A 26283-nucleotide genomic window follows, 5' to 3' on the forward strand; every position below is an offset into this window, starting at 1 on the left:
TTTTCTACCGCGGGCGACATCCAATCCCTCAAGCGTACCCTGCCACTGCTATGAACCGGCAAGGTGTTTGCCTTGGCATTGACCCCCATCCTCTCTCCCTGCCACAGGCCTGCACTGAGGGGCAGCATCCTGCAAGGGGACGGAGAGCTGCTCAAGCCACCTTAGCCATAGCTGAGTGGGGCTGATAAAAATGTGGAAAATGCCATGCCTTCTGTAGCCTGCCCCTTGACCACATGCCCCAACCTTTTTAAACTCTTGCCTTGTAATGATTATGTGCCCCAAGACCTTGCTGCTAATAAGGCTAAAAAAGGACAGCATTGATTTTGGTGATGCTTTCAAAAAGGCCACCCCTCGCTCCCTTGGCAGCTCATGCAAGGGCACTTCACCCATGGCCGCCTACATTGTGCCAGCAAAGTGTGTCCTCCCCTCCATCCCAGCTTGGCATGACCTCTCCCTCCCAGCTTCTAGGGCACTTTCTCAGGCTTCCACAGAGGGTTTCCTGTGCAAATCTCTGCATTGTGTCAGTAAAAGACACCAGCCCCGGGCCTCAGCCAGCCTCTGAGCAGAGGATTGCCAGCCTCTGCCAGCCCCTGGGGCTGCGAAGCCGCTGTGGAAGGACAGGCGAGCTGTAGCATTAGTTGCTGGGGTGCTTTATTTTGGAACATAAACCCCATGTACCCTTTAGGGGTCAAGGACCCCAGGGCAGCATGTGAGAGATGGCACCGAGCGGCTGGTGCAGGAAAAACAGACGTCAGGTCCACGCGTGACCTGAGGCTCTACTTGCACATGCATTTAGGAGAGGACACCTGCAGCAAAATTATTTTTTCTGGTTTATATAGTGTATCCAAAAAGATTTTGCTTTACAAAAAGCGGCTTGGCTTTGCAAAGGGAAATGCAAATGTATAGAAACATTTGGCTGCACTGGAACCTGTGGGTGCCCTCGACTGAACATGCATTATTAGTGGCTGGGAATTTTTTTTGCTGTGGGAAGGGTGTCAGTGTGGAAGCGCTAGCTATTTGGGGAGGGGGAAGCCGATTTTTGAAACTGAAGGATCCCCGTGCGTTGGGGTTTACAAGACCTGATCCCCGTGCATAGAGGGGGGGTGTCCGTGTATCCGTCCGTCTGTGCACGTCCCTCCCCTTCGCTCCCCGCAGTCCCATCCTCCCCCGGCAGGCGGCGCCCTCGTCCGTACCCCACGGTGCTCGGCGCGGCTGGGGCGAGTGCGGTGGCGCCGCTACCTCCCCTCCTGCAGGGGGCGCCGTCTCTCCCCGCCCGGCGCGGCGCGGCGGCCCCTCCTGGCGGAAGCGGAAGCGGCCTGGCAGCATCGCCGCCGCGGAGTGCCGTGAGTACTGGGGTGGGTGAGGACCCTCGTGGGGCCCCGGGGTTCTGGGGGTAGGTGGTCTCCCGGGAGCGGGGCTGCCGCCTCCGTCCTGGGGGGAGCTGCTGGTATGCCGTGGGGTGGGAGGAGGAGGGGGCTTGCCCCGGGGCGGCCTGGCTTTCCTCCCCCGGCCAGGCCTGCCTCCTGCCCCCAGCGGTGGAGGGCCCCTCCTGGGGTCTGCCCGCTTCCTCCGATCTCGGCGGCAAGGTCAGGCCCATGGCCGTTCACCCCGCTCAGGCCCGACCTGTCCCTCCCGCGCACCCTGCGGATACGAGACATCTTACGGTGTTATAGTGCTGGAGAGCCCCTGCGCTGTTGTGAAGGATGGGGTAGTCTGTCCTTGTTGGCTGCAGGAAGGTGGAAACAAAATGCTTCACGTGGCAGAAGGTGGATGCGGTAGAGATCCTGCAGTGATCTCCTGGGGGGCAGATTCTCACGTTACCTTGGACCACCATCACTTTGCCGGGTGGCAGTTCTCACTCTTGTTTGCTTGTTAAAGTCTACTGCTCCTCGTCTTTTAATCTCTTTTCTTGGGAAGGGAATGTCAGAAGTAAGTCAGGTTAGGACATACCAGCACTTGGGTCTATGTGGGGAAAGATTTTCTTCGTCATCATTCTGCAAAGTAGATGAGAGTTTTCTGATTCATGTTTGAAGTCTCATCCTCAGTTTCTTGCACTGTCTGAGCAGAGCACTGTTCTGTGTGTGCATTTGGACTCTTCTAGTTTTACAGGGCTGTTTAACTTGTACCATGTTTTTGGTTTGTAGAAAGACATGTTTGTTGTGTTTGTATTATCAAAGGTAGAACCAAACTTTTAATCTAGAGTTGCCCCACTTTGCTTTTAGCAGTTTGTGTTAAAAGGGGTTTGGTCCAAGGTGTAGGTCCTCTCTTTTTCACTCATCTGTGACAAGATATCTCAGCCGCTGTGTAGAGCAGCAGGAGAGCTAGTCCATCAGGGATCTCTGCCTCGAATAGCTGTCTGTGGTGCGCAAGTGAGATTCACCGGTCCTTTAGTACTTTTAGTTTGCTCAATGGAAATGCTTTATTTAATCCGTATTAATGTTTTGGTTAGGCTCAAGCTCTGCCCTAGCAATGTGAAGAACAGTTGTTCAGCCGTTCCATTCTATATACAGAAAAAACCTCTCCTTTTAAGGACTGACAATCCTTACCCCTTGTTTCTCCAGTAATGAACTATGTGGCAGGAGTTTATAGCTTGGATCCTTTTGGGGCTGCCCTCAGATCTGGGATTTACAGGGAGAAGACTCGGTTTCCTCTTGCCAGACATATGGGCTGTTTATTGCAGCTCAGGTCTGCTTTGTAAAGCACAGCTGACTGCAGGAAGAGGTACCAGCTAAATTAACTATCTGTTTGGGAGGACAAGACTTATGCTGCAGATAAATCAATTTAGAAAATTTTTTTTTGCTGTGTCCCTTTTCTTCTAGTATCACCTGACTCTTTTGGAAGAGTCTTATCCATACAGCATTTACAATTATATCCCTGGGATGATATAACAGAGATGATCATTGCTAGACCCTTCTGAGCTTTGTTTGAAAGGAGACAGAAGCAAACCCAAGAAATTATAGGAAAACAATGGGAATAAGGGCACATGGTTGCATAGGCCCATTGTGTATGGCCTGGTGGTTCCAAATCAACTGCTAGTGTTGTTTCTTCTGAGCGGTTGTCCCAGATCTTGCTACAGTCCTAATTGTCCCTTGTTCTGTTATCAGTGCAGCAAGGTGACATTCATGCAGTTCACAGGGAGGAAGAAGCAGGTAGGAGCTTAGCAGGGAAGAATTTGTCCACTTCATGAACTGAAATGAGTAACTGGTATGTGGGTGGGTGGCGAAGGCAAACAACAGTAAATCTGTATGGCTCTATGAAGTTCTGAGTCCCATTTTGAAAGGCTGAGTGATGTCAGCCTGTTTTCCAGAGCAGAAGTCTCTTCCCTAGTCCTTTTCATTCTGCTGTTTTTTTCCTCCATGAATTGGTGATTTTCATATAGTACTTTTGCTGTGGTGTGTTTTGGGAAGGGTGTTTGCTGGGCTGCTGGAAGGCAATGCTGAACCTCTGCTATTCTGTTCTTCCAGAAACATGCAACATGGCAGCAGCCATGGAAACTGAACAGCCGAGCCTTGAAGTCTTTGAAACTGCGGGTCGTGAGGAGCAGGTGCAGAGGGAGGAGCAGCCAAAACTGGAACCTTTCTATGTTGAGAGGCATTCCTGGAGCCAGCTTCGGAAACTTCTCACAGATACACGGAAGTATCATGGGTACATGATGGCAAAAGCCCCTCATGACTTCATGTTTGTGAAGAAAAATGATCCTGAAGGACCTCATTCTGATAGGATCTACTATCTGGGTAAGCTTGCTGTGACGGCATGTGCCTTGACTAAACAGTCACTGCAGAGGCTGTTTGGGTTTGACTGTTCTTGAGAGCTGGATGTTTCTGGCAGTTAAATCAGAATGGATTTCAGGCCAGATTGGCTGGTCGAATGTCATGATCATGATTGTAACGTCTTACTAAAACTTGTGATGTAATATCCCACAGAAATGGTATTATATAGACCCATTAGGCCTGTTGAAGCTGGAAAAGAACTGTGAAGTGTCCTTTGGGGCATGCTCCCTAGCTGGGAGGACGGGTTAAGTTTGTTCAGTCTGTTTTCTGTCACTGCAGGTACAATATTCCCTCTCCAAAAGCTGTGTCAGTTTGATCTCCTTTCTCTTAATTACAACTAGTGGATTGTAATTGTAACAGCTTTTCCTCTTTCAAAGTTTCCTTCCAAAACAGAGATTGTAAATGTAATTTTGTGCCTCTGCTACTGATGGAGTAGGTTTTCCAGGGATTCTGGAGGGAATAAATAGCAGTGTAGGGTGGGGGCAGCTTAAAGAGTAAATTTTTTTCTCAACACTTTTGGTCATGATGATGAAGAACTTAATGTAATTTATTGTTCTTGCCTTCAGTGCTTCACTTCTGCATTGTTTCACTAATTAGTGTTCACTTGATATATCTGCATTTCTAAATTGCAGATGTACTTGAAGTGCTTTGGCCCTATGATACTGTGAGCAACCTTCTGGGTGGCTTTTTGGAGCAGGCCTCATGGTAGAGGAATGCTTTTGTCAAATGCTGCACTAGCTGAACATAAGTCCGTGAAGAACTGGGTTAAGAGGAGAAGCAATGGCCAGAGCAAAGGCCTAGGAACCAGAAGCATGTTCTAACTCCATTGCTTGCTGCTCAAACTAGTTGCTTAAGCTCTGATTTGTGATTGAGAGTCTTTGCATGTGCTGTGCAGTTGCATAGTTGGAAAGCTGTTCATCTGTGTCTTTTTCCCCTTTTCAGAGGATGAGGGTCATAATCCTTGAATGATGCTGAGTTCAAGCACATTGCAGGTGGATTAAGGCTGACCCCATCTGAGATGAGCTCTGGTTTCCTACGTGGCACATGCTGAGCTATAGGTCAGAACTGGCCTTCCCCGGGGCACATCTGACCTCCCTCTGGGCTTATCCCCATGTGCCTTGGCAGGAGCTTTCAGAAATCTGAATAGTGCTGAGGGAGAGGAGCAGGAAATGGATGTTCAAACCTTCCTAAAGATGCATTATCTTTGAAACACAAGCTGCATCATGCTGTATTCCAGCCAGGGGAATTAGCAGAAATGCCCTCCCTGATTTTAAAAGCTTACAGAATGAAAGTGACCCCAGCCTTCAGGAAGACACAGATATGCTTCAGGCAGCGTGGGGTAAGCCTGGGTGTATTTCCATGTTCTCTGCCTTCTCCGTGACTTGCATTTCTGTGAAGCAGGGTGTTCCCAGAGGGAGGCTGCAGTGCAGAGAGTGTCAGTACTTTCACTGGTAGGAAGGGCCTGTGAAGCTGTTCCTCAGTATCCTTTGAGAGTGTTTGGATTATTAACAGGAAGCTAATACACTTTTTTTTTTCCTTCTCACTTTTACAATAGCAATGTCTGGGGAGAACAGGGAGAACACGCTCTTCTACTCTGAAATTCCCAAAACCATAAACAAAGCTGCCGTCCTGTTGCTTTCCTGGAAGCCTCTTTTGGATCTTTTTCCGGTGGGTCCTGATTTCTTTCTTGCTTCTTGGCAGCGTAGCAAGTAGACAGGCTTTGGGGTTGCACCTGTAAGCCATCATTAAAATTTGGAGTTTGTCTTAAACATTTTAAGATTCTCTTTGTACTTGGCTAACTCTGCATCCACCTCAAAAATAAGCACAGCTTTCTCATCAGTGTTTGGAGTTACAGCCTTTGTGCGTCATAAAAACTCTGTGTGCTGGATGATTCCTCCTGTGCCTGCAGAGATTACAAGTGCTAATTTGCATCAAATTCACTGCAGTGAGAACCTGGGGATTGCTGAAGGAGCCTGTAGTCTCCAATAATCACTGTCTTGCAGGAGGAATTGATGAGTTGCCCTGAGGATCAGTCAGTGGCTCTGTGACTCATGCTGGAGTACAGAATCCCTTTCCTGCTCACTGGGACTTGTGTCCCCTTTTCACCTCTGCACATAGCAAGCCTGCACCAGTCCCACCCATGCAGCATGGCAGGTTGGAGGAGGTGGGACAAACCCCATGTGGAATTAGGTGTGTGTTTTCCCATGTTATTTCCTGAGGCTGTCAGCCAGACATAAAATTCATGCTGTGCTCTCCTCCCACCAGACCAGTCACTGTGCATCTTTGCGAAAGTTAGCAAAGACTCTCCTGATCATTCTAGAAATAACAGACTTTCAGTCTCATCTTTCTTATAGAAATGTATATGGGAAATAATGCCGCCCTTGCTATGGGAGCAGTGGCTGTCAGGTTTACAGTTGTGTAGGATCCAATCGTGGCCTGTACCTACAAGTGCTGATGGCAGAGGCACAAGCAGGAGCTGGCTTCTAGCCGCCAGCAGGATTCTGGAGGAGGAGGGTGTTTGCACAGCCGTCTGCCCTGGAAGCTTAGCATGCACAGACGCTCTGACAGTATAGTAAGACATGCAAAGTAGAGGTGTTGATTGTGTTTCTCTGCCCGTATTCAGGCCATCCTGGATTATGGGATGTACTCTCGTGAAGAGGAATTGCTACGGGAGAGGAAGCGAATTGGCACCATTGGGATTGCCTCTTATGATTACCACCAAGAAAGCGGCACATTTCTATTTCAGGCTGGGAGTGGAATTTATCACGTAAAAGATGGAGGCCCTCATGGATTCACTGTAAGTTTACTCATCTTTCTTGTTTTCTGCAGTACTACTTTCCTCTGGCTAGAAGCTCCTTTGGCCTGGAGCGAAAGCAGAGCATGATCATCATTTATGCTGCACTAGCATGGCAAGTAGCCTTGACAACCCTTGAAATGTAGAGAAGTCCTCCATAGGGATGCATTTCCATGGTTGTAGAAACTCAGATGGAGGCTTACAAGAAATGGTAGAAACCATGGCAGCAAGGCAGGACACCAGATTTTGTTGATTTTTTCATAAGTAGCAATGCCAATAAAAAGCAACACAAAGGCTGTGATGCTCTGTGCTCTTTGATGTGGTCAGAAATCACATCAGAGGCAGCTTTTATTCCCAAGCTGTGGTTTAGAGGTTACTGTTCAGCAGTCAATGCTGTGTATGTTACAATATCTGGCTGTATAACTTGCAGAACAAGAAGCCTTTACTTTGCTGGTGCTGAAGCTGGACTTCAAAGCTGAAATAATTTCTTCTTATTATAACAAATGCTTGATGTCTGTCAAACCCTGTTGTCAGGGGGAATTTACTGTACCCTGAGTTGCTTTTGGAGGACAAGATTGTATGTTCTGCCCAGAACATGATGGATGATTCCTCCTGTGCCTGCAGAGCTTTTTTAGTGTGCTGTTTTTAAGAGTGTTAGGCTTCTCTCCGCAAGCTGCCTTCTGATTTGTGTCTAATCCTCAGCACGGGTGAAAGAGGCCCTGGTGGGATCTGTGCAACAATGGTAGAAGCACAACTTTCCCTATAAAATATCGGCGTAGTATTTTTCTGTGTTTAAAATTGATAGATTTCTCTGTTGTAAACCTGTGTATTTGAAGTCAGTGTCCACACTACTGTGGTCTTAGGGACCTTCTGATAATCCAGTTTAGTTTCCTTAAATGTCCATGTGTTATCATTGTTTACTGTGCTTTTTTTTCTTTCAAACAGCAACAGCCTTTAAGACCCATTCTGGTAGAGACCAGTTGTCCAAATATCCGGATGGATCCTAAGCTTTGTCCAGCTGATCCAAATTGGATTGCATTTATCCATAGCAATGACATCTGGATATCCAATATAGAAACCAGAGAAGAAAGGAGGCTAACATTTGTGCACAATGGTAATGTATCCTAAATTAAAATCTCTGCATCTCCTCTGCACTTGTTCTTGCTAGACTGAATTAAGCAATGGCACTAGGCGTTCTTCTGAAACCTGGGGGAATGGACACTGTTTATTCCACCTTGTTTGTCACATTTTACGTGTTTCTTCTAGTGCAAATATTGTGGGATGATTCTTCTCCCTGCACTGTGGAATCTGGCAAAGTGAGTTATTTGTTGAATACATGTGGAAGGACTCTCTTCCTGAAACACAGCACATTCCTTTTTCCTGGAACAGGTTTTTTTTGCATGAGAGTGCTGTGGGTGGGATAGAGCTAGAGGAAAGTTTGTGTCAGTGAAATCAGGCTGCAGGCCTTTTAGAAACAATATAGGCAGTTTCTGAATAGCACTGTGGCTTCTGCTGGCCCTCTTACTCTGTAATTTAAGTCCTCACTTCTTGCGCTCTCCAGCACCGTTTTAGACATGTGTCCTGGAGGAAGGAAAATGGGAAATTGTGGATAAAACACTTTCTAAGAATTGATTGTGGTTTGTATTTAAATCATACTTTGTATTCAAACTATATAATTTAACTTTTAGTCAAATTAAAATTTCTGACACTTTAAAATAATGCTTTAGCTTATTTAATTGTTAAATATTAAAATATTATGTAAGTATGTTAAAAATAAACTGTAGCAATGACTCCTTCTCAGATGATAATTATTTATGGAGCGCTGCTAAGTTACCTCCAGGGTAACAGGAAAAATATTGAAGCCCTATGGATATGTCATCATGTTGAGATGTTATGTAAGTCTGTTACTCCTGGTTTGTACAGTGAATGAAATACTGATGCTTTCATTTTTCTAGATGTTGATATTTTCAGTTTCAGTTGTTCAGAAAGGTTTGGTTTTTTGGTTTTTTTCCTTTGATTTTCTTAAAAGTTGTGGTTCCAATTCACTGATCTCTGGTAGAGAGAACATTTTCTTTCTTCGCCTAGTACATAGAAAATTGAGAGGCTAACTGGGTAGGTGTAAGAAGGGAGGATGGCTTTCCTTTCCTAAAAGAAGCTGCCATGTCAGAGAGGATTAGATCCTCCCTAAATAAATCAACAGAGCAGGGTAGAAGCAGAAAACAAATATGCTGAGAAGTTGGGTTTATTGTCGTGTAATTGTTCACGAGGGGTGAACGTGGGTCATGTTTGGGATAATGCAGAACTGGTTTGATTCTGCAGTACACCAGGAACTAATTTTTTTGTGTCTGTTTTTTTTTAGAACTGCCCAACGTTGAGGAGGATCCAAAATCTGCTGGCGTGGCTACTTTCGTGCTGCAGGAAGAGTTTGACAGATACACTGGGTACTGGTGGAGTCCAAAGGCACAGCCAAGTAAGTGTGGTGGATCCAGTGTGTCTGACAGGCATAAGCAGTGGCCCCCCTTCTGTGCTGTCCAGTGCAGAGTTTTTTTTTTTTCTGTTACTTGTCTTTATGCAAGATAGGAACCTTGTACTCAAACTGTCTGCAGCGGTGGGCTTGTTACAGTGGCCTTGTGAGCACATGTTACTGGGGGAAGAGACTTTCCTTCTCACAACAGTGGTAGGAGTTGTACAAGTCTCGGTGTTTTGCTTAATGAAACGTGAATCACAGACTTTGATGGATTTTTCTTCATTCTTCCAACCTGCTTGTGCTCCTGAGAGAATATTGATGCCTGCAGTAACTGATAATGAGAGCTGTTCTGACCAGGAAATGTTAATTCATTTACAGCACTGAATGGGGGTAAAGTTCTTAGAATTCTTTATGAAGAAAATGATGAGTCAGAGGTGGAAATTATTCATGTCACATCGCCCATGCTGGAGACAAGGAGAACGGATTCCTTCCGGTACCCCAAAACTGGTGAGACCCTAAGACCTTACATCTCTGTTTCTGGGAGACACATATTTTATTCCATGTGCCTGACAGCAGTGACTCCCCTAGCCTAGAGCAGGGGGTGGTTGGAGGGGTGTTGAGTAGTCTTTGAATTGGTGTCCAGGTGATGGAAATGTGTTTGGGGAAACTGCTGCTGTGGAGATTAGATTAGTTACTGGTGACTGTGCTGATAATTCCAGCCATGTGGTTACTAAGAGCTCTGAGTCTGGGTATCTCAGGAGTTGGTGGAAACCCTATCTGTCACTCTCTTGGAGCTGCTGTCTCAGATTCTGGCAGATACGAGTTGTTGAGGAGTTGACTCTCATTACAGTCCTGTGTATCTGAGGGAATAGCTGCAGAATTATGGCTCTTTGTTTTTTTCGGGAGAGTTTCTGTTTATCTGCTGGCAGCGCCCAGGCAGTTGAAGTTCTGAAGGACTCTGGTCTCCATGATTGCTCTTGGACTTTGAACAACAAGCTCGGCATGCTTACAGCCTACCAGAAAAAACCCTGTTGTCATGTTTTCAAACAGTAAATGATCTGGCGGCTTCAGCAGTAAAGGAGTGAGGGCAGGCTTGAAGCATATTAAGTGGACTGCCATGAGAAGCAGGACTTATGCAGACCTGCTGGGGGCTGATTCACTGGTATGTGTCAGGTGTACAGGGCAAATTTGGACAGTCTGACCCTTGTTCTTCTGAGATTTCCCTGCTGTTACAGCAGAGCATCTTGCTCACAGGTAACAGTGGTTCATTCTCTTTTCTCGCTCCTGAAATCTTCCATTTTTTGGAGAAATATCTTCTGTTTGGCTGACCTTCCCAGGCTTCAGAATTCATGCAGATCTTGCAGATTCCCTGCTCCACTGGGAAAATTTTTCTGCTTATGATCCTGATTTACTGCTTGTTTCAAGGAAGAAGAAAGACTCAGGGAAGCCTGGGAAGCGAGAGATGACTCCTTGTGTTTTTTCGGTGCTTGTGTACACCCAGATTTCTGAGGGTATTTTGTCACAGCTTTGTTCAATTCTAAGTTTCAGCAGTTTAGGAAAATGCGACAACCAAAGCCTAAATCCCTTAAAAAACCCAAACAAAATAGGTTTTAATCTCTGGGCCTTAGTTTCCAGTCTGAGCTACAAGGGCAATAGCCATTTTCTGTGTGTTGTTATGAGGGCAAAGCTTGAGGTAGTGGAGAAAATTCTTCTGGGAGAGAAGATAAGTACTTAAATAAACCAACACTGTGGCCCAAGGCAAGTCATTTTACCTCAGTGTATCATTTTTTGTGTATAAACCAGGTTGATGAAGTGCGAGTACTTCACAGCAGCGTTGAGAATACTCAGAATACATAGAATTTGCCACATGTGGTTTCCTGTGATCAACTGGCAGTAGCTTTATTCTTTATAGTCCCTCTTTTCTTGCTGTGGAGCAGACCCCAGCATTTAGCACTGCAGGTGCTGTACAGCAGGATGAGTTGCTGCTTTGTGTAAAGAGTTAACTTTAGATTTTCATTGTTCAACACAAATAGGTAGCTTTATTATCTTAACTGCACTAGTCATGGCAATAGGTTTTTAAGTCTTTAATTTTCGCAGATGCTTTTTAGCACTGGTACATTTCTATGTACCACCTTGAGAATAACAGCCAAACAGTAAACCAAAGCTTGCTTTGCTATCCTGATCCCTCCTGAGCATTTACTTCCAACTAGTATGTGCATCCTTTGACTGTGAGAAAGATGACTGACTGTGACTGTAGCATGGCCCTTGATCAGATCTGTTTGCAGGATGACATCCACTGAATCTGCCTCATGTTTGCAGTTTCTTTTTTCCTTGCCTGGTTCTGTGCTGTCTCTCACACATGCAAGTAGGCTATTTAATCAAAGAACATTCCGCTGTTTGCCTTTTCCAGTTCTGTATGAATAACACCATAATAATCCACAGTTCAAGTCTGCCCTTTTGGAAGCAAACAAGTGGTGACTGACTGCTAACATCTGTTTTTATAGGTACAGCAAATCCAAAGGTCACTTTCAAGATATCTGAAGTGACAATCAATGCAGAAGGCAGGGTAAGTTCTATGTTCTGCTTGTTTTCCAAATAAATACAATTTCTGTGATTCTTTTTTGGTAAAATTCATTTTCCAGTTCAGTACAAATAAATTTTCTTGGTTGTGATAGCTTAATGGCTTCTCTGGAGGCAGTGCACTTGGCTCATTCCTATGCAGATACTTGGTGTCTGTGTGTGCAGCAGTATTTCTCAAGGCTGTGCTTTCCTTCCCTGCCGCTGGTTTATGAACTCAGCTGCAGAGCAGAATATTTCAGGTTTGGATGGTTAGACCTTCTTATGTGACAGATCTCTTGATTGGCTGCAGATATTTGGAAAATTTGATTGCAGAGAGAATATATCACCTTACAAAAGCATGAACATATGGAAAGAGATGAACTTTGCTTTCGCCCTGGGATTTTGTTAACAGATGCAGAAATTTCCATAGCCAAGTCCAAGACCTTCTGACAGTTGGGAAATTAATCTTACCAAGCAGATACAGTAACAGCCAAACATTATTTGGATTCTCTCTACTCTTGAGCTACTTCGGGCATCAGCAGTCACCTGCTGGGATAGCGATGCTGATGTCAGCCAGCAAAGGCAGGGAGAGCAATCAGAACCGTTTGGGTACCACTGTGACTTGTTCACAGTCCCAGCAGGGACAGAGTGCAGGACTGCATATCGTGAATTAGGACCGCACTGATAACTGGATGTCATGCAGGATGTTCAACATCTACCGATGAAAAAACCTTACAGAATAGCTCGGTACACGTTGCCTCCCCTTTACATGGGGGAACTGAGTGTTCAAGTGACTTGTCCAAGGTGAGTGACGACTTTGTGAGTGACTTATTTGTGAGCAGCATGCAGATTTCTCAAGTCCCGGCCCTGGCTGTGCTGGTAGTGTGCAGCTCTCCTATTATGCTGGTGTCTGGCTACAGATAGGGTTGAATCCCCTGTGTTGCAGAGACTGAACAATCTAAATTGCGTGAGCTGCACAGAAGTCGTCTTCTGTGTTGACTCTCATCGTGCATGAAAACTGGTTGTGGGGGTTCATCTCAGTGTCACTGAATTGCTGCTTTGTCAACAGATTGCAGATGTTGTGGATAAAGAGCTAGTTCAGCCGTTCGAGATCCTCTTTGAAGGAGTAGAGTACATTGCTAGAGCTGGGTGGACGCCAGAAGGAAAATAGTGCGTATGTTAATCCTGTCTCTGCTTAGAGGGTTTGGAACAACACAGTTAGAAGCAGAATGTAGTGGTCTCTGTCTTCGTCAAGCTTAAGCCTGCTTTAATTTTTACATTTCTGTGAATTTGCTTGTGCAAAGGGGACGATTTTTCAAAAAACCAAAACAGAGTCCTCCTTGTCTCTTTCGCTGGTACCTGGCCCTACTGCTTTCGTATTGGGCACTGACAGCCTTTGATGTTTGTGTCCTCTCAGCATCCCTGTGAGAGAGAGTGCAGTGCTATTATCCCCATTTTACAGATGGGGAACTGAAGCCCAGAGAGGCTAAGTGACTTGCCATGGTCACACAGGAAGTCTGTGGCTGAGGAGAGAAATGAGCCCAGGTCCCCCAGGCCCTAGGCTAGCACCCTAACCACTGGACCATCCTTGCTGACCAGACTTAATGATCAGAAAACCTGCTGTAAGTGCTACTTACATTTGCATGTCATTTTTAATCCTGTAGATGATGTAGTACAGTGTTTCTAACTCACCAGAAGCTTCTCCAGAATTGCGCTTCTCCAGAATTGCACTTCTCCAGTTCTTTAATCTAAAGATGGCTTTCACCTTTTTAATTTACTTTTTTTTCCCCCTCCAAATGTGGAATAAATGCAGGGACACATTTGCTCCATTATCTTGCTTTTTGCGGCATTATTGTTAGAGCTACATGTAAAGTCATCAGAAGTATGACAGGGTCTGCTGCCAGTCCATTCAGGTGCCAGTATTATTCTCTGCCAGGTATAGATTTAAAACACTAGTATTTTCACAAGTATCCTGAAATTTCAGGTGAAATTTTTCTCCCTTTTTTGTTTCCTTTTCTCTTTCTCCCCTAAAGCACAATTCAAATCTGGGAGAATAGAATTAATTAAACTTTTGAACCGGCAGTGCTTATGCAATATTGACATGAAGTGAAATAAATTCTTGCGTTGTGGAACAGATTTGTTAATGTGGGTGAAATTTTACATGTGGCTTTGTGCTTAATCTGAAATGGAACATTCTTGACTCTCTCAAAATGCCTAGTGCTAATGAGTGTCTGTTGAGATTTTCAGACCTGTCTAATACTCATAGCTGCATTTTATTTTTTCTAATATCTGTCTCCTCAACAGCATCTGGTCCATCTTACTGGATCGCTCCCAAACTCGACTTCAGATAGTCTTGATCCCTCCTGCATTATTCATCCCCACAGAAGATGATGCAATGGAAAGACAGAAACTTATCGATGCTGTACCAGATTCTGTTACACCTTTCATTATTTATGAAGAAACAACAGACATCTGGATAAATGTAAGAATTTGAATTTCAGCCTTCTCTGACAGGTTGTTGTTCAAGACCCTATTTGTAGCATTTGAGCAACGTTGATGTCCCTGTGATGCCTAGGAGAATTTTCCCATGGTACAAGTTCTGTGCATATTCTGTGCTTCCTGCACAGTATGTAGAGAACAGAGAGATTTGGGATGTGAAAGCAGAGCCGCTTTGCTTGAGGCTGCGCAGTGGTCAGACAGAGCTAGGAGCAGATCCCAGGGCTCTGGCTTCCCAGGGCAGCTCCTTGCTGCAGTGTTACCCACTGACTCCCTCTGGCTTCTTGGTGCCAGTTGTTCACCAACAGCAGTGCCAGCAGGTAAAGTATTCTTCAGCCAACAAAGATGTATCTAGGTGATGTTGGGTGAACAAGTCCTGAGAGTCTGCTGACAGGCACTAAAAGCCCTCCTTAACTACACATGGCCTGGTGAAATAGATCTGTGTGTAATGTTCTCGGAGGTGTGCCCTAGGACCTGTGTTGTGAGACTGGACATCGGTCTGCTAGGCTGATGCTGTGAAAATGAGTGCTGTTCACAATTCTGCAGATAAAGAGTGATGTCTCTAAAATGACATCCCATTGGAGGTGTGCCAGGGTGCAGGAAGGCCCAGGAACGTCAATCACTGACAGGTAGTTGGATTTTTCAGCAGAGAGCATTTGCACAAAGCCTTGCAGTGAATGATCTCTATACAGCAAGTGCTTTCTATGATACCATGTTTAATCCTTAGTAATAACATGCATGGTTTCAGGGTGGTGCAGTGAGTTGTCCTTTCTCCATTATTTTTACTGGCTGGAGTGGTTTTTGACTGGCAGCTCACACTGTACAGATAACTGCTCCCGAGTCCCTCCAAAGATTGTCCCTTGAAGCAAGAGTTGGCATCTTCATGAGTGGAAAGATGATGTCAGCTCATCTTTCTTTAAATAACCCTTCACTTGTGGGCTTCTAGACAGCACTGGACAGAGGAGACCACTGAACTCTGGCTTCTCTGGGTGGCTCTCATGTGCTGTGTGCAGAGCTAGACCCACTTCTGTATCTAAGCTAGAAAGGCATGTGCAGAAAAACTTACTTAACTAGCTTGGTGGCCAGAAGTTAGAGTTAGACTAGCAAAAAGCCTGGAGCTGTGCAGCATATGTGGCCACTCTCTGCAGACACCCTCTGGCTCATAAGCATAACTGGTTCTTCCCGGTAAGGGACAGTGCTGCACCCTGCTAGTGTGAACTGTGTTGTCTGTGTTGAGCAGTAAGAAGAATTTATTCTGCGTGACTTCAGAGCCACAGTCCTGCTGATAACCGTAATCCACTGCTCTGTCTCCACAGATCCATGATATCTTCCATGTTTTCCCTCAAAGCCATGAAGACGAAATAGAGTTCATTTTTGCCTCTGAATGTAAAACAGGATTCCGGCACCTATACAAAATCATTTCAGTTTTGAAGGAGAGCAAGTATAAACGGTCTTGTGGAGGTCTCCCTGCTCCAAGTAAGTGAAAAAATTACTCTTTTGCTTTAATTGGGCATTTGCTGCCAACTAGTGAGGAAATAAATGTCCTTCCAGGTGGCAGGAATTACTGTCTTATTGGAAGCTCCTGCTGTTGTCCAGGAAAGCATTTCATTGTACAGTCATTCCTCTCGAAACTGTAGAGGGGTTATTCTGTATTCAGCATGCCATAGTTTTAACCTTGATTCTTCCTCATGGACTAGAAGGAGAAGTTTCAAAAAATCAGATGGGAAACATGCTCCGTGTGATACTGTGAAATGCACTTAGCTGGCTTTTCCTTGTCAATGTTGTGCCTATTTGTGTGCTGACTTTGCCAGAGGTCAATCATTATAGCAATAACATGGCTACTTCTCATGTGCAGGGTCCAATGTATTTAACAGATGCACATTGGTTCAAGACTTGATTTTGCCAGTAAAACCAATACCAATAGAGTCACTGTCAGCCTTTACAAGCAGATTGGTAGAGAGAGGCTGACAAAAAGTACGGTTTAAACATACTGTAAAAAGGTCCATAGAGGGCCTCCCTGTCTGAGTGGGCCCACATACTGGTCCCTTCAAAATGGGCATGTGTGCTTGGCAGAAAAACCTATGATATGATAGCTATTCAGAGAATTTCTCTCTGCTCTTAAAAACAATCATGGTATTGCTGTATAGACAGAGATGTTATTTGGAGAAAATTACAGGCATATGTTGCAAATGGAAATGCAGGAAGAGTCATTTCAAGCAAAAAAATTCAAGGACTGTGTGCTTCTGAGCTGCAGTCAAAGTTTGGTCTTGCTCAGATGCATGATACAGCTGTGTGCAAAGCTCCCGGAGTGTGTTTTCCACAACATGTATTCTTTAATTTACAGTTTCATGCTGAGATACTTAATTTACTTGGTGTGTGTTTAAAGCACTTACTGAGCTCTGCATGCACAAAAAATACCTCTAGTTTTACTAGAGGTCCTAGTTTCATGCAACTGTGTGGGGGGGAGGTTTCCAGATAACCATTATACCCTGCATTGATTAGATTTCTCTGAATGCATCCAACTTGTTTTTCTCACTAAATCTCCCGCATTCTAAGGGAAATTAAATCATTGTATAAAAGCAGAGTTGTCTGCCACCCTGTTGCAAAATTCCTCATTTTTGGACACCTGAGGTTCCCTTTGCAGACTCATTTTTCAGTATAAAACCTGTATTTCTGTGCGAGTGACAAAATACTTAAAAAACAATCCAAAAAAAAAAAAAAGGCAAGCAAGCTAGCTGCCCCAGCCTCAGGTTGAATCCTGTGAATCCTTCAACATACATTTCACAGAATGTTAAATAGTACTAGCCCTAACGTTTGCCTGGGGAGCTGTCAAAGGTGTGGGTCTTCTGCAAAGGCAGGTTGCTCTTGGGTTTAGTCTAATTAAAAAACTTGGAAGGAAGTATTACTGTGACCATGTGTTTTGTAAAATGTAAAAGTGTAAAATCTCTATTTGTATGTTGGTTATTTGCAGATGACTTCAAGTGCCCCATCAAAGAGGAGATAGCGATTACCAGTGGAGAATGGGAAGTGCTTGGCAGACATGGTTCCAATGTAAGTCTCTGCTCGTGCTGCATAGATATCCTGTGAGCAACACACACTGCAGGGAGATGGTCTCTGGGGCCTCACAAATCAGTACAGGTCGCATTAGTGAGGCTCAGCTCCCTGAGAAGAATGGACCTTGCCACTCGCTGGTATTGAGTTTGAGCATATGTATCGTGGGGTTTTTTTGGTCTACAGTGCTTTCATCCTTCTCTACCTCCGATATGCTGTTCTGGACCAGAGGTGGTGATTTTGGCAGTGTGGGAAAGCAACACAGGCAACATCAGTTGGCTTTCTTTTCCTGCATGTTCCTGTGTGCATCCTTGTCAGCAAGGAGTTTTCCCCACTAAGTTCTGGAGTAGGAGTTTCCCCACTAAGCAAAAATACTGCGAGGCACCAGTGAGGAAATTCCACATGTTCTGCGAGCAGCAAGATGTCATGATGGTGTCCAACTGCTGTCTTGGAATCAAGAGATACTCGTTGGAGGGATCAGGATAAATCTGATAAATTAGCCCTGTCTCTTTTTAGCCAGAATACACAGTGTTTATGTTCCATGTAGCCTGTGAGCTTGCACAAGGAAGGAGGGAGTGCTCCCCAAACTGCTGCTCTTCTAGCTCCGAGCAGGACTTGGGGGTACTTGTGAATGAAAGGCTGGACATGAGCCAGCAATGTGCGCTCGCAGCCCAGAAGCCAGCCGTATCCTGGGCTGTATCCAAAGCAGCGTGGCCAGCAGGGTGAGGGAGGGGATTCTGCCCATCTGCTCTGCTCTGGTGAGACCTCACCTGCAGTGCTGCGTCCAGCTCTGGAGCCCTCGGCACAGGAGAGACATGGACCTGTTGGAGCGGGGCCAGAGTAGGCCTCAGCAATGCTCCGAGGGCTGGAACAGCTCTGCTGTGAGGATGGGCTGGGAGAGCTGGGGGTGTTCGGCCTGGAGAAGAGAAGGCTTCGGGGAGACCTTATTGCAGCCTGCCAATATTTAAAGGGAGCTTATAAGAAAGATGGGGACAGACATTTTAGCAGGGCCTGTAGTGATAGGGCAAGGAGTAACGGTTTTAAACAAAAAGAGGGTAGACTTAGACTAGGTATAAGGAAGAAATTTTTCACAATGAGAGTGGTGAAACCCTGGCCCAGGTTGCCCAGAGTGGTGGTGGATGCCCCATCCCTGGTCACATTCAAGACCAGGTTGGATGGGGCTCTGAGCAGGGCATTGGACTAGATGACCTTGAAAGGTGCCTTCCAACCCAAACTACTCTGTGATTCTATTTAGCATAGCAAAAAATAGGGGAGACTGGGAAGAACAAAGGACCTGCATGAGAGAGCTGAGCAGCAAGGTCTGAAGTGCAAATCATAACTGACAGAGTTGTGGACAGTAAGAACAGTCATGTGGCTTATTCCTTGCAGATTGTTGGGCTATAACTCAGCTTTATGGAAGTGAGGTGGTGGGGGAGACTTGGAAGCGGTAGAACTGGGTATTGTTTTGGCAAGAAACAATACTGAGGGACATGTTTTGGTTTTGACAGATCTATGTGGATGAAGCCAAAAAACTGATGTACTTTCAAGGCACAAAAGACTCGCCTTTAGAGCATCACTTGTATGTTGTTAACTACAAGAATCCTGGAGAAGTAAAGCGGCTGACAGAACGTGGTTACTCTCACGCCTGCTGTGTCAGCCAGGTACCTGTTTGCCTGTGAGGCCACGTATAGGTGGGGCTGGCTGGGTATGCTGTAGCAGGGATGCATCAATGATTCATCAATCAGCAGACAAGGCTGTATTTGAATATAACAAAAGTAGATTTTACACTGTGTTGGGTGCTCCTGTATGTTGTACAGTGAGTATGTAAACCCACTCTGGAAACCAGATTTGACCTCCCAGTTGAGTTGCTCTTCAGCTCACCTCAGGCAAAAGGAGCCGGGATGAATTGTTTGAAACTGTTTGAGCCTGGCTCTTTTCACCTGAAGTAGACTAGAGAGCAGTCACCAGAGGAGATGAGCCTGTGGCAGTCTTGGGTGGGGTTCCAGGCATCTGGGGCAGTAGCCCATTCGGTTGGGAATGCTTTACCCAGAAGATGATGTGGGACAACGTCCTCATGCCACTGTTGGTTTTGCAGGTGTATATTTGGCTTTGGAGTGTTAATATTTGAGCCTTGCTAAGGACTGTAGCTTCTCAGAGCCTATCTGCTGTTATCAAAAGAGCCCAGACTTCCTGGTTTAATTTGTTGCATAAGCATCTTCTGAAAGATCTAAATGCAGAAAAAAGCAATGACTTCTGCTTGTGCCTCTGCACTGAGGAGTTCAAGATAATGTTCTTTTTCTCCCTAGGATTGTGACATGTTCATCAGCAAGTACAGTAATCAGAAGAACCCGCACTGTGTGTCACTTTACCGGCTGACTGGACCTGAAGATGATGCAGCTCATAGGACAAAGGAAATCTGGGCTACCATTTTAGATTCAGCAGGTAATGACATGGATAAGGAATTGGAAAAGAACAACCAGAATCACAGAATGAAAGATATCCCAGAATATGCCTGCTTGAGATTTGCTGTGGTGGGTGACTAGACTTGACTCTGAAACTCATGCATGTGTGAGTTCTTAGAAGTACCTGAGTGGCATCTTCAGCTCAGCAATGGGTATAAACTGGCCATGAAGGAATTTAGAGTGGAAGTTACTAATTTGCTGCTGCCAAAGCCAGTAGAAACTGTAGAAAGCCCGTGTGAGCATCAGCAGAGGGGTTTAAGTGCAGTCATTTACTCTGTGCTACATGCCTGCTAATGAGCATATATATATATAATGCTTCTGGGCCTCTGGGGAGGGGCATACACTCCTTAAATAGTTGAGCGCTGCTTCCTGCTCATGTCTTTGTGAAACAGCTCTTGGACTTTAATTTTCCCATTTTGTTTCTCTTCCCTTTCATCACTCCTTCCCCAAGGTGTACTCTACATCCTATGCTTTCTGTGTATTAATGCAGTGAGTCCTAAGTGGGCTTAGGAAGGGATGGGATACCTGTAATGGCTATGTCAGAGGAGAAGTTACTACTGTTCAGAGGAGAGCAGGGACAGGAACTTGATAGGACTGAGAAAGCTCCCCTAGGGCTGAGGCATTCCCAGCCTCTGACTGGTCCCAGCCACATCCACTGGAAAGCATGGGAGAGCTCTGTTGGGATTGCAGGGAGATTGGCGATAGGGTAGGGCTGGAGCAGAGCTGTGTTATTAGTCCATTCCCTGTTAAAGTAGACTTTCTGTTCCCTCCTGTGGCAGGCCCTCTTCCTGATTACATTCCCCCAGAAGTGTTCTCCTTCGAGAGCTCCACAGGGTTTACACTTTATGGGATGATGTACAAACCTCACAATCTGCAACCTGGAAAGAAGTACCCCACTGTGCTCTTCATCTATGGAGGGCCTCAGGTGAGTGCAGCATGTTGGTGAGCTGTGGGGCAGGCTGGCCTGGGTCACTCCACTGCTCTTCTGCATGGAACAGTTCCTGCTCTGTGCTGAGGGTAGCGTGCAGCATTTTGCCTGTTTGGTGACTGGCTGGTTGGCTGAAAATGCTGTAAGCAGTCATGATTTCCAGGTCATAGACGAAGGCACTGCCACTTGTCTGAGAACAGGTATGGATTAGCAGAGCTGGAACTGGGAGAAAGGGGAATGCAGATAGTCCCTGTTCCCTGTTCTACCCCCTCCTTCTCTGTAGGGGCTCCTGTTCTTTGTTTCCACTTCCCCCATGTGTATGTGAGGGGAATTCTGTGTTAGCACTGACCGTTACCAGTGTGTGCTTAGGAGAGCTTGCTTCCCAGCCATCCTTCTCCCACTGATGAATAGGAGAAGGTGAGGCTCTTAGCCCTGCTTTGGTTCCCCCAATTCTCTTGTGCCCTGCTGTGGTCCAAGGCAGCTGAAGTGAGACTTGGTGACGAGGAAGATTTTTCTCCTGGGAAAGAACAGAGAGAGTGAAGAGCAGAGCTGCAGGCTCAGGGTTGGGCTGTGCTGTCAGCAGCTGCCCCTCTTGCTCTATGCCCCTTGGTGCTGCAGTGGAGCTCAGTTCAGCTCTTCGTATCTGTGACACAGAATGGCTTGTTACTGGGGGAAGAGAGTTTGTTTTGTAGCAGACCACAAGCAGGGAGAGGGAATCCTGCAGCAGTGAGTAGGGATCTTCAATACTTTACATTATAAGAATATATAGAACATTTAAAGGAACGTAAATATAAATACAATCTGAAACTGGATTAAGAGGTGACCTCTGGATTCCAGTATGTATGTGGTTATGTCATTGCTGCTCTTCTATTCCAGGTACAGCTAGTGAACAATCGGTTTAAAGGAATCAAGTATTTCCGTTTGAACACTTTGGCCTCTTTAGGCTACGTTGTTGTTGTCATTGACAACAGGGGGTCCTGCCACCGAGGGCTGAAGTTTGAAGGAGCCTTTAAATACAAAATGGTAAGTGGAGCTCTGAGTCTGGCTCTTTGTTTTCAGCCAGAGACAGGTTTGAGTCCCGGTGTTATCTGAGGTGAAGCACTGATTCGGCACAGATGCCCAGCATTGCCTGTGTGAGGCTGCCTAGGTTTGGGGAGAGGAACCTCATATAGTTGAGCAGTGTGGATTTGAGGGAGGAAAGATGCCTAATGTGGGAAAGATATGTCAGGGTTTGAGGTTGCGAAACAACTCCAGCTTGGCAGGCATAACGCAAGGTGGTTCATAAGGGGGTCTCTGACTTCCACCAGATATGCTTTGCTGCTCACATGAAGCAGGATAGTTTCATTCACAGCGTGGGCTACAATTTAGGGGAGTTCCTCTCCCAGGCTGGAGAGGGTGAGTGTGTTTGGCCATGTGTACAGGCAGGGAGGGCCTGTGCCAGGCTCTGCTGGCTTTGCAGTGTAGCTCTCTGTGCGTTGGGCATGGCATTTTCATGTACAGAGCTAGAATGCTGTTACAAAAGTAAGGCTGCAAAAAGCGAAACCACTGAAAAATTTGACTTGTCCCCAAGCAAGGAGACAGAGGGAGAAGAGGATAATTCAGAAGTGGGTTAGCATTTATTTATTGTCTTATGGGGGAAAGGGGTCATCTTTCTGTAACATGCCCAGCACAGTGGAGTGCTGGTGTCTGGTTGGGTGCTGCACAAACAGAAGCAGCAAAGGTCTGAAGGGGTGGTTACCTTTGAAAATCTTGAGAATGTAATTTTTGTCTGGAACTAACAAAACATACGGGTTTTTTCCCCTCCCAGGGACAAATAGAAATTGATGACCAAGTGGAAGGGCTGCAGTATTTAGCGTCGCAGTATGACTTCATTGATTTGGATCGTGTTGGCATTCATGGCTGGTCCTATGGAGGCTACCTCTCTCTTATGGCTTTAATGCAGAGGTCAGATATCTTCAGGGTATGTTCATACATTGAGTACTTATTCTGGTGGCGTAGATAGAATTTTTCCCTTAAATCATGTAACCTCCTATGGGTGTTCACAGCACAAAGACTTTTGAGCTTGCTCTAGGCAAGTGAGGACACATTGTTCTTGCTGTTTTCTTCGAGACTCTTCTGTTTGGGTGACTTTGCTAGAAGAGCAATTTCTCTCCAAACATTTCTTCCATGGTATTTTTAACTAGGCTTGCAGTCTTTGGTTATTTTTTTGATACTTCACAGACAACAGCTCTGAAAATCTATTGACTCTTTAAAGCTAGTGTCTGCTAACAAGCCACAGTACCTTTTAAAACCAGCAATCAATGAGTATTGCAAGAGCAGTTACAAGTTATTGTGTGACCTTGGGTTGTCTCCTCAGTTCCCTCCACTTGTGTTTCTGTGTAAAGCATGGGGATGAGATGCTCTTCCTCTGTAAGCCTGTTGTCACTGTTAGGCTCTGCGGGGTGTCTGGTACTGGTATTCACATTAAGTCTGTACTGGTGCAGCTGTGAGACTCAGCATTTCAGAGACAGTGATACCAGTACAGCCCAAATAATTAATACTAACAGAGATACCACAAATCACAAAATTGCATTTGTGCAATTCAGTGCTGTGCTTTCCCACCTCTCCACACAAATTTGCAGCTTTTCTCACCAGGAGAATGTGGTGTTCTTTGAGTGTAACCACCCCAAAGAGCGTGGTGTGACTGCACCATCACTGTGCTTGCTTTCCTCAGCTCCGAATGAGCCAGACATAATCTTGACCTGATGTGAAGGTGCGGTGTTGTCCGTGAGGCTTCCTGCATTAACGCAAGCAGGGTGCTTTTGGGCAGAACACGCTTGCCATCCAAGAAGCCTGGCACGTAAGAGGAGTGTGGGGCTGTTCAGGTAGGCCAGTTTTACTGGAATATCTGAGAGGCTCTGCTCGTGAGCTGGGGTGAGGAGGAACAACTGTTCACCTGAGCACAGAAGGATATTCCCTCTCTGGAACTGTGTAAGAGAGCTGTAAACTGTTGGACTGTTGAGCTTGTAAGAACTTAACTGTGCTGGTATAGCTATACCACCTCAGGTCACCTATGCTGAAGGTACCTTTGTATAGTCTCAGCTGTTGCCCGCTTTGTGTCAGCCGAGCTCTTTGTGCTGTGAACCAACCAAGAGAAATGATCCTGCCGAAAAACAATACCTTGTTCTCTTCCTCCTCCCTTCTTTCCTGCCCTGAGAGAATAGTTTCTCTGCAGACTGATCTATTCCCAGATCACATTGCCCATGCTGCTTTATAGCAGTGTGTTCTGAAGCAGCCAGGAGGGCAACCTGGGCATGGGGAGAGGTACTGAAAAGAGGTTCTTGTGATTACATGACTTTAGACTGCTGTAGTAAATGACTCTTGGGAAAGTCTCAGAGTTGGAGATGTGGTAAGAGCTGGATATTGCTCTTGGGATGTGTTTTGTTCTTTGTGGCTGCTCTTGCTTTGTCTTAAGTCCAACCTAAATATTCCTGGGAGGTTTAATAATTACTTGTCTCAAGTCCTTAAAGATTGTTTTATTTTTACCTGCCTTGCAAAGGGGTTTTTGGCAGTTTTTTTTTCTTACTGGTCTTTTTTTCACAAGCTTCTCTGCAAGCTGATGGTAGCTATGCAAGGTAGTTTGCTGAGTCCTTGGGAGCTATCGATCCCAGTTTCTGTCAGACATTCAAATGAACAAAGGTTTTGCAACCTGAAAGCAGAGCACACTGCCTTTTGGACAAAATCCACTTCCCTCAGCAGGCCTTGCAGGTGATATGTTTAGTGTTCCTTCCGATTTGTCTGTAGGATCTTCCTTGTTTTCAGCAGCTGCCTGGTTTTCAGTACATGTAGGTCATAGCTGAACTGTGCTGATATGTATGAATTGTGGGAGGGAAAGTGAGGATTGCTTTTCTTTTTCCACTGCAGGCTGTGGATTGTAAACTTATCAGTGTCCTTTGGACAATGATAGTCACACTGGGATGGAGCTGTGGGAGGGAGGGACATCCCCAGATCAGGGGGTCAGGTGTTGTCATTCCCCTCACCATGCTGAGAGCCCTGTTGTACTTGCAGGTTGCTATTGCCGGAGCACCCGTCACGTTGTGGACTTTCTATGACACTGGTTACACAGAGCGTTACATGGGCCACCCAGATCACAACGAGCAGGGGTATTACCTAGGTTCGGTGGCCATGCAAGCTGACAAGTTTCCTTCTGAGTAAGTTTGGTTCTGGTTCTTGCCTTCGACTTTTCCTACCAGGAAATTCAAGCCCCATGGACACATTTTTATCTCCTTGTTCGTGGCAATTGAATCCTGGAATCACAAATGCTAGTATTAAATAATAATTAAAAAAAAACCCTCCCAAGCCCCACACTAATAAATAGACTTGAATGAACACACTAATTACAGGTCATTCCATGTAATCCCTTTTATCTTAGCTGTAAGTAAAGACTATCTTTTCTGTCTAAAGAGATGACAAACATCTTCAATTATATTATTAGCACTTTAGAGCCATATTAAGCTAGACAAAAATTAGTTGATCAGGATGCTTTCTGCATGCTCTAAGGCTGTACCAGCACCGAGTTGTCTACAGAGCAGGCTGAGACCATGGACTTTTTTGCCAAAGAGCAAAATCAGCAGTGATTCTGAGCAAATGTTAAGCCGTTGTATTATCCAAGCTAGGAAATGCTTCTGAGAATAAAGAAGATACCCAGATAAATGGTCGACCATGATGTGCATATGCAGGAAAAACTTTTAGAGGAGAAAAGAGCAGGTTTAGGAGAGATATCCATCCAGAGCAATTTACAATAGTGAAATCACTGTCTTCAATGCAAATATATTTTTTTCTGTTGAGTGTTTTTGAAGGAAAGTGCGTGGACTGTGAAATGACTGGCAGGTTCTGGGATGCTGTCTAGAAATGTTTGTCTCTTGCTTTTCTCAGACCAAACCGTTTGCTGCTGCTACACGGATTCTTGGATGAGAATGTTCACTTTGCACACACTAGTATTTTGCTCAGCTTTTTAGTGAGAGCTGGGAAACCGTATGACTTACAGGTAAGGCCAGAACCAGGATGTAAAAGTAAGGTGTCTGTCTGACTGAGGAGTCCAAAATTGGAACTTGTAACATGGCTGTGCTGGGCAGCTTGGAATTCTAGGATAAAACTGTAGTATTTGAGCCTAACATTTTCTTAAAAGGAAGATTTTATGAATAAACAAAAAAAATACTGGGCAAATGAGCAGTTAAGAGCAGTTAAGGCTGCTCCCAAGGAGATTTGCAGTTTGGAGGCAGTACAGCAGTGTTCGTTCAGTGTGGAATGGGGTTATATGTTTAATTAAATCCTGCTGGTTCTGTGTGCATGTAGCCTGGGTACCCCACACCATGCTGCAGAACTGGGAGCATGCTGATTTACATGATGGCTCTGGACAGGATCTGCCTCTGTTCAGCCAGGCTGATCGCCTCCAGCACAGCAGTCGCTGGATTAGAGGGTGCAGTGCGTTGTCTCTGGGTTCAGGCAATGGAGCATGGGGTGTATTAGCTCAAGTGCAAACAAAGTTAATGCAGGGAGATTAAATGAACATTTTGAATGTGGTTCTGGGGACTGATTTAAATATTGGTGCCCCCAACTCTTGTGGATACTCATGACTTTATTTTATATTTTAGATCTACCCTCAGGAGAGACACAGTATAAGGGTACCTGAGTCGGGAGAGCACTATGAACTCCATCTCCTCTATTACCTGCAAGAGAATCTGGGCTCTCGTGTTGCTGCCCTGAAGGCAATGTAA

General features: G+C 45.4%; 1 protein-coding gene across 1 annotated transcript; it reads left to right on the top strand.

Annotated features, from left to right (window-relative positions):
• Positions 1-3472: 3472 nt before the first annotated feature.
• On the top strand, positions 3473-26283 carry DPP8 (dipeptidyl peptidase 8; the record flags this gene model as incomplete). Its single annotated transcript, XM_082005198.1, has 19 exons — positions 3473-3734; positions 5326-5438; positions 6394-6567; positions 7510-7678; positions 8924-9034; positions 9410-9538; positions 11536-11597; positions 12660-12760; positions 13895-14072; positions 15403-15562; positions 17058-17137; positions 18646-18798; positions 19444-19579; positions 20379-20524; positions 21404-21550; positions 22335-22487; positions 24575-24717; positions 25442-25553; positions 26161-26283. The coding sequence occupies exons 1-19, from the start codon at positions 3476-3478 to the stop codon at positions 26281-26283; spliced, it is 2649 nt and encodes an 882-aa protein (XP_081861324.1). The 5' UTR covers positions 3473-3475.

Source organism: Phaethon aethereus (assembly GCF_964289735.1).
Source record: "Phaethon aethereus genome assembly, chromosome: 12".
In the NCBI taxonomy this organism is placed as follows: domain Eukaryota; kingdom Metazoa; phylum Chordata; class Aves; order Phaethontiformes; family Phaethontidae; genus Phaethon; species Phaethon aethereus.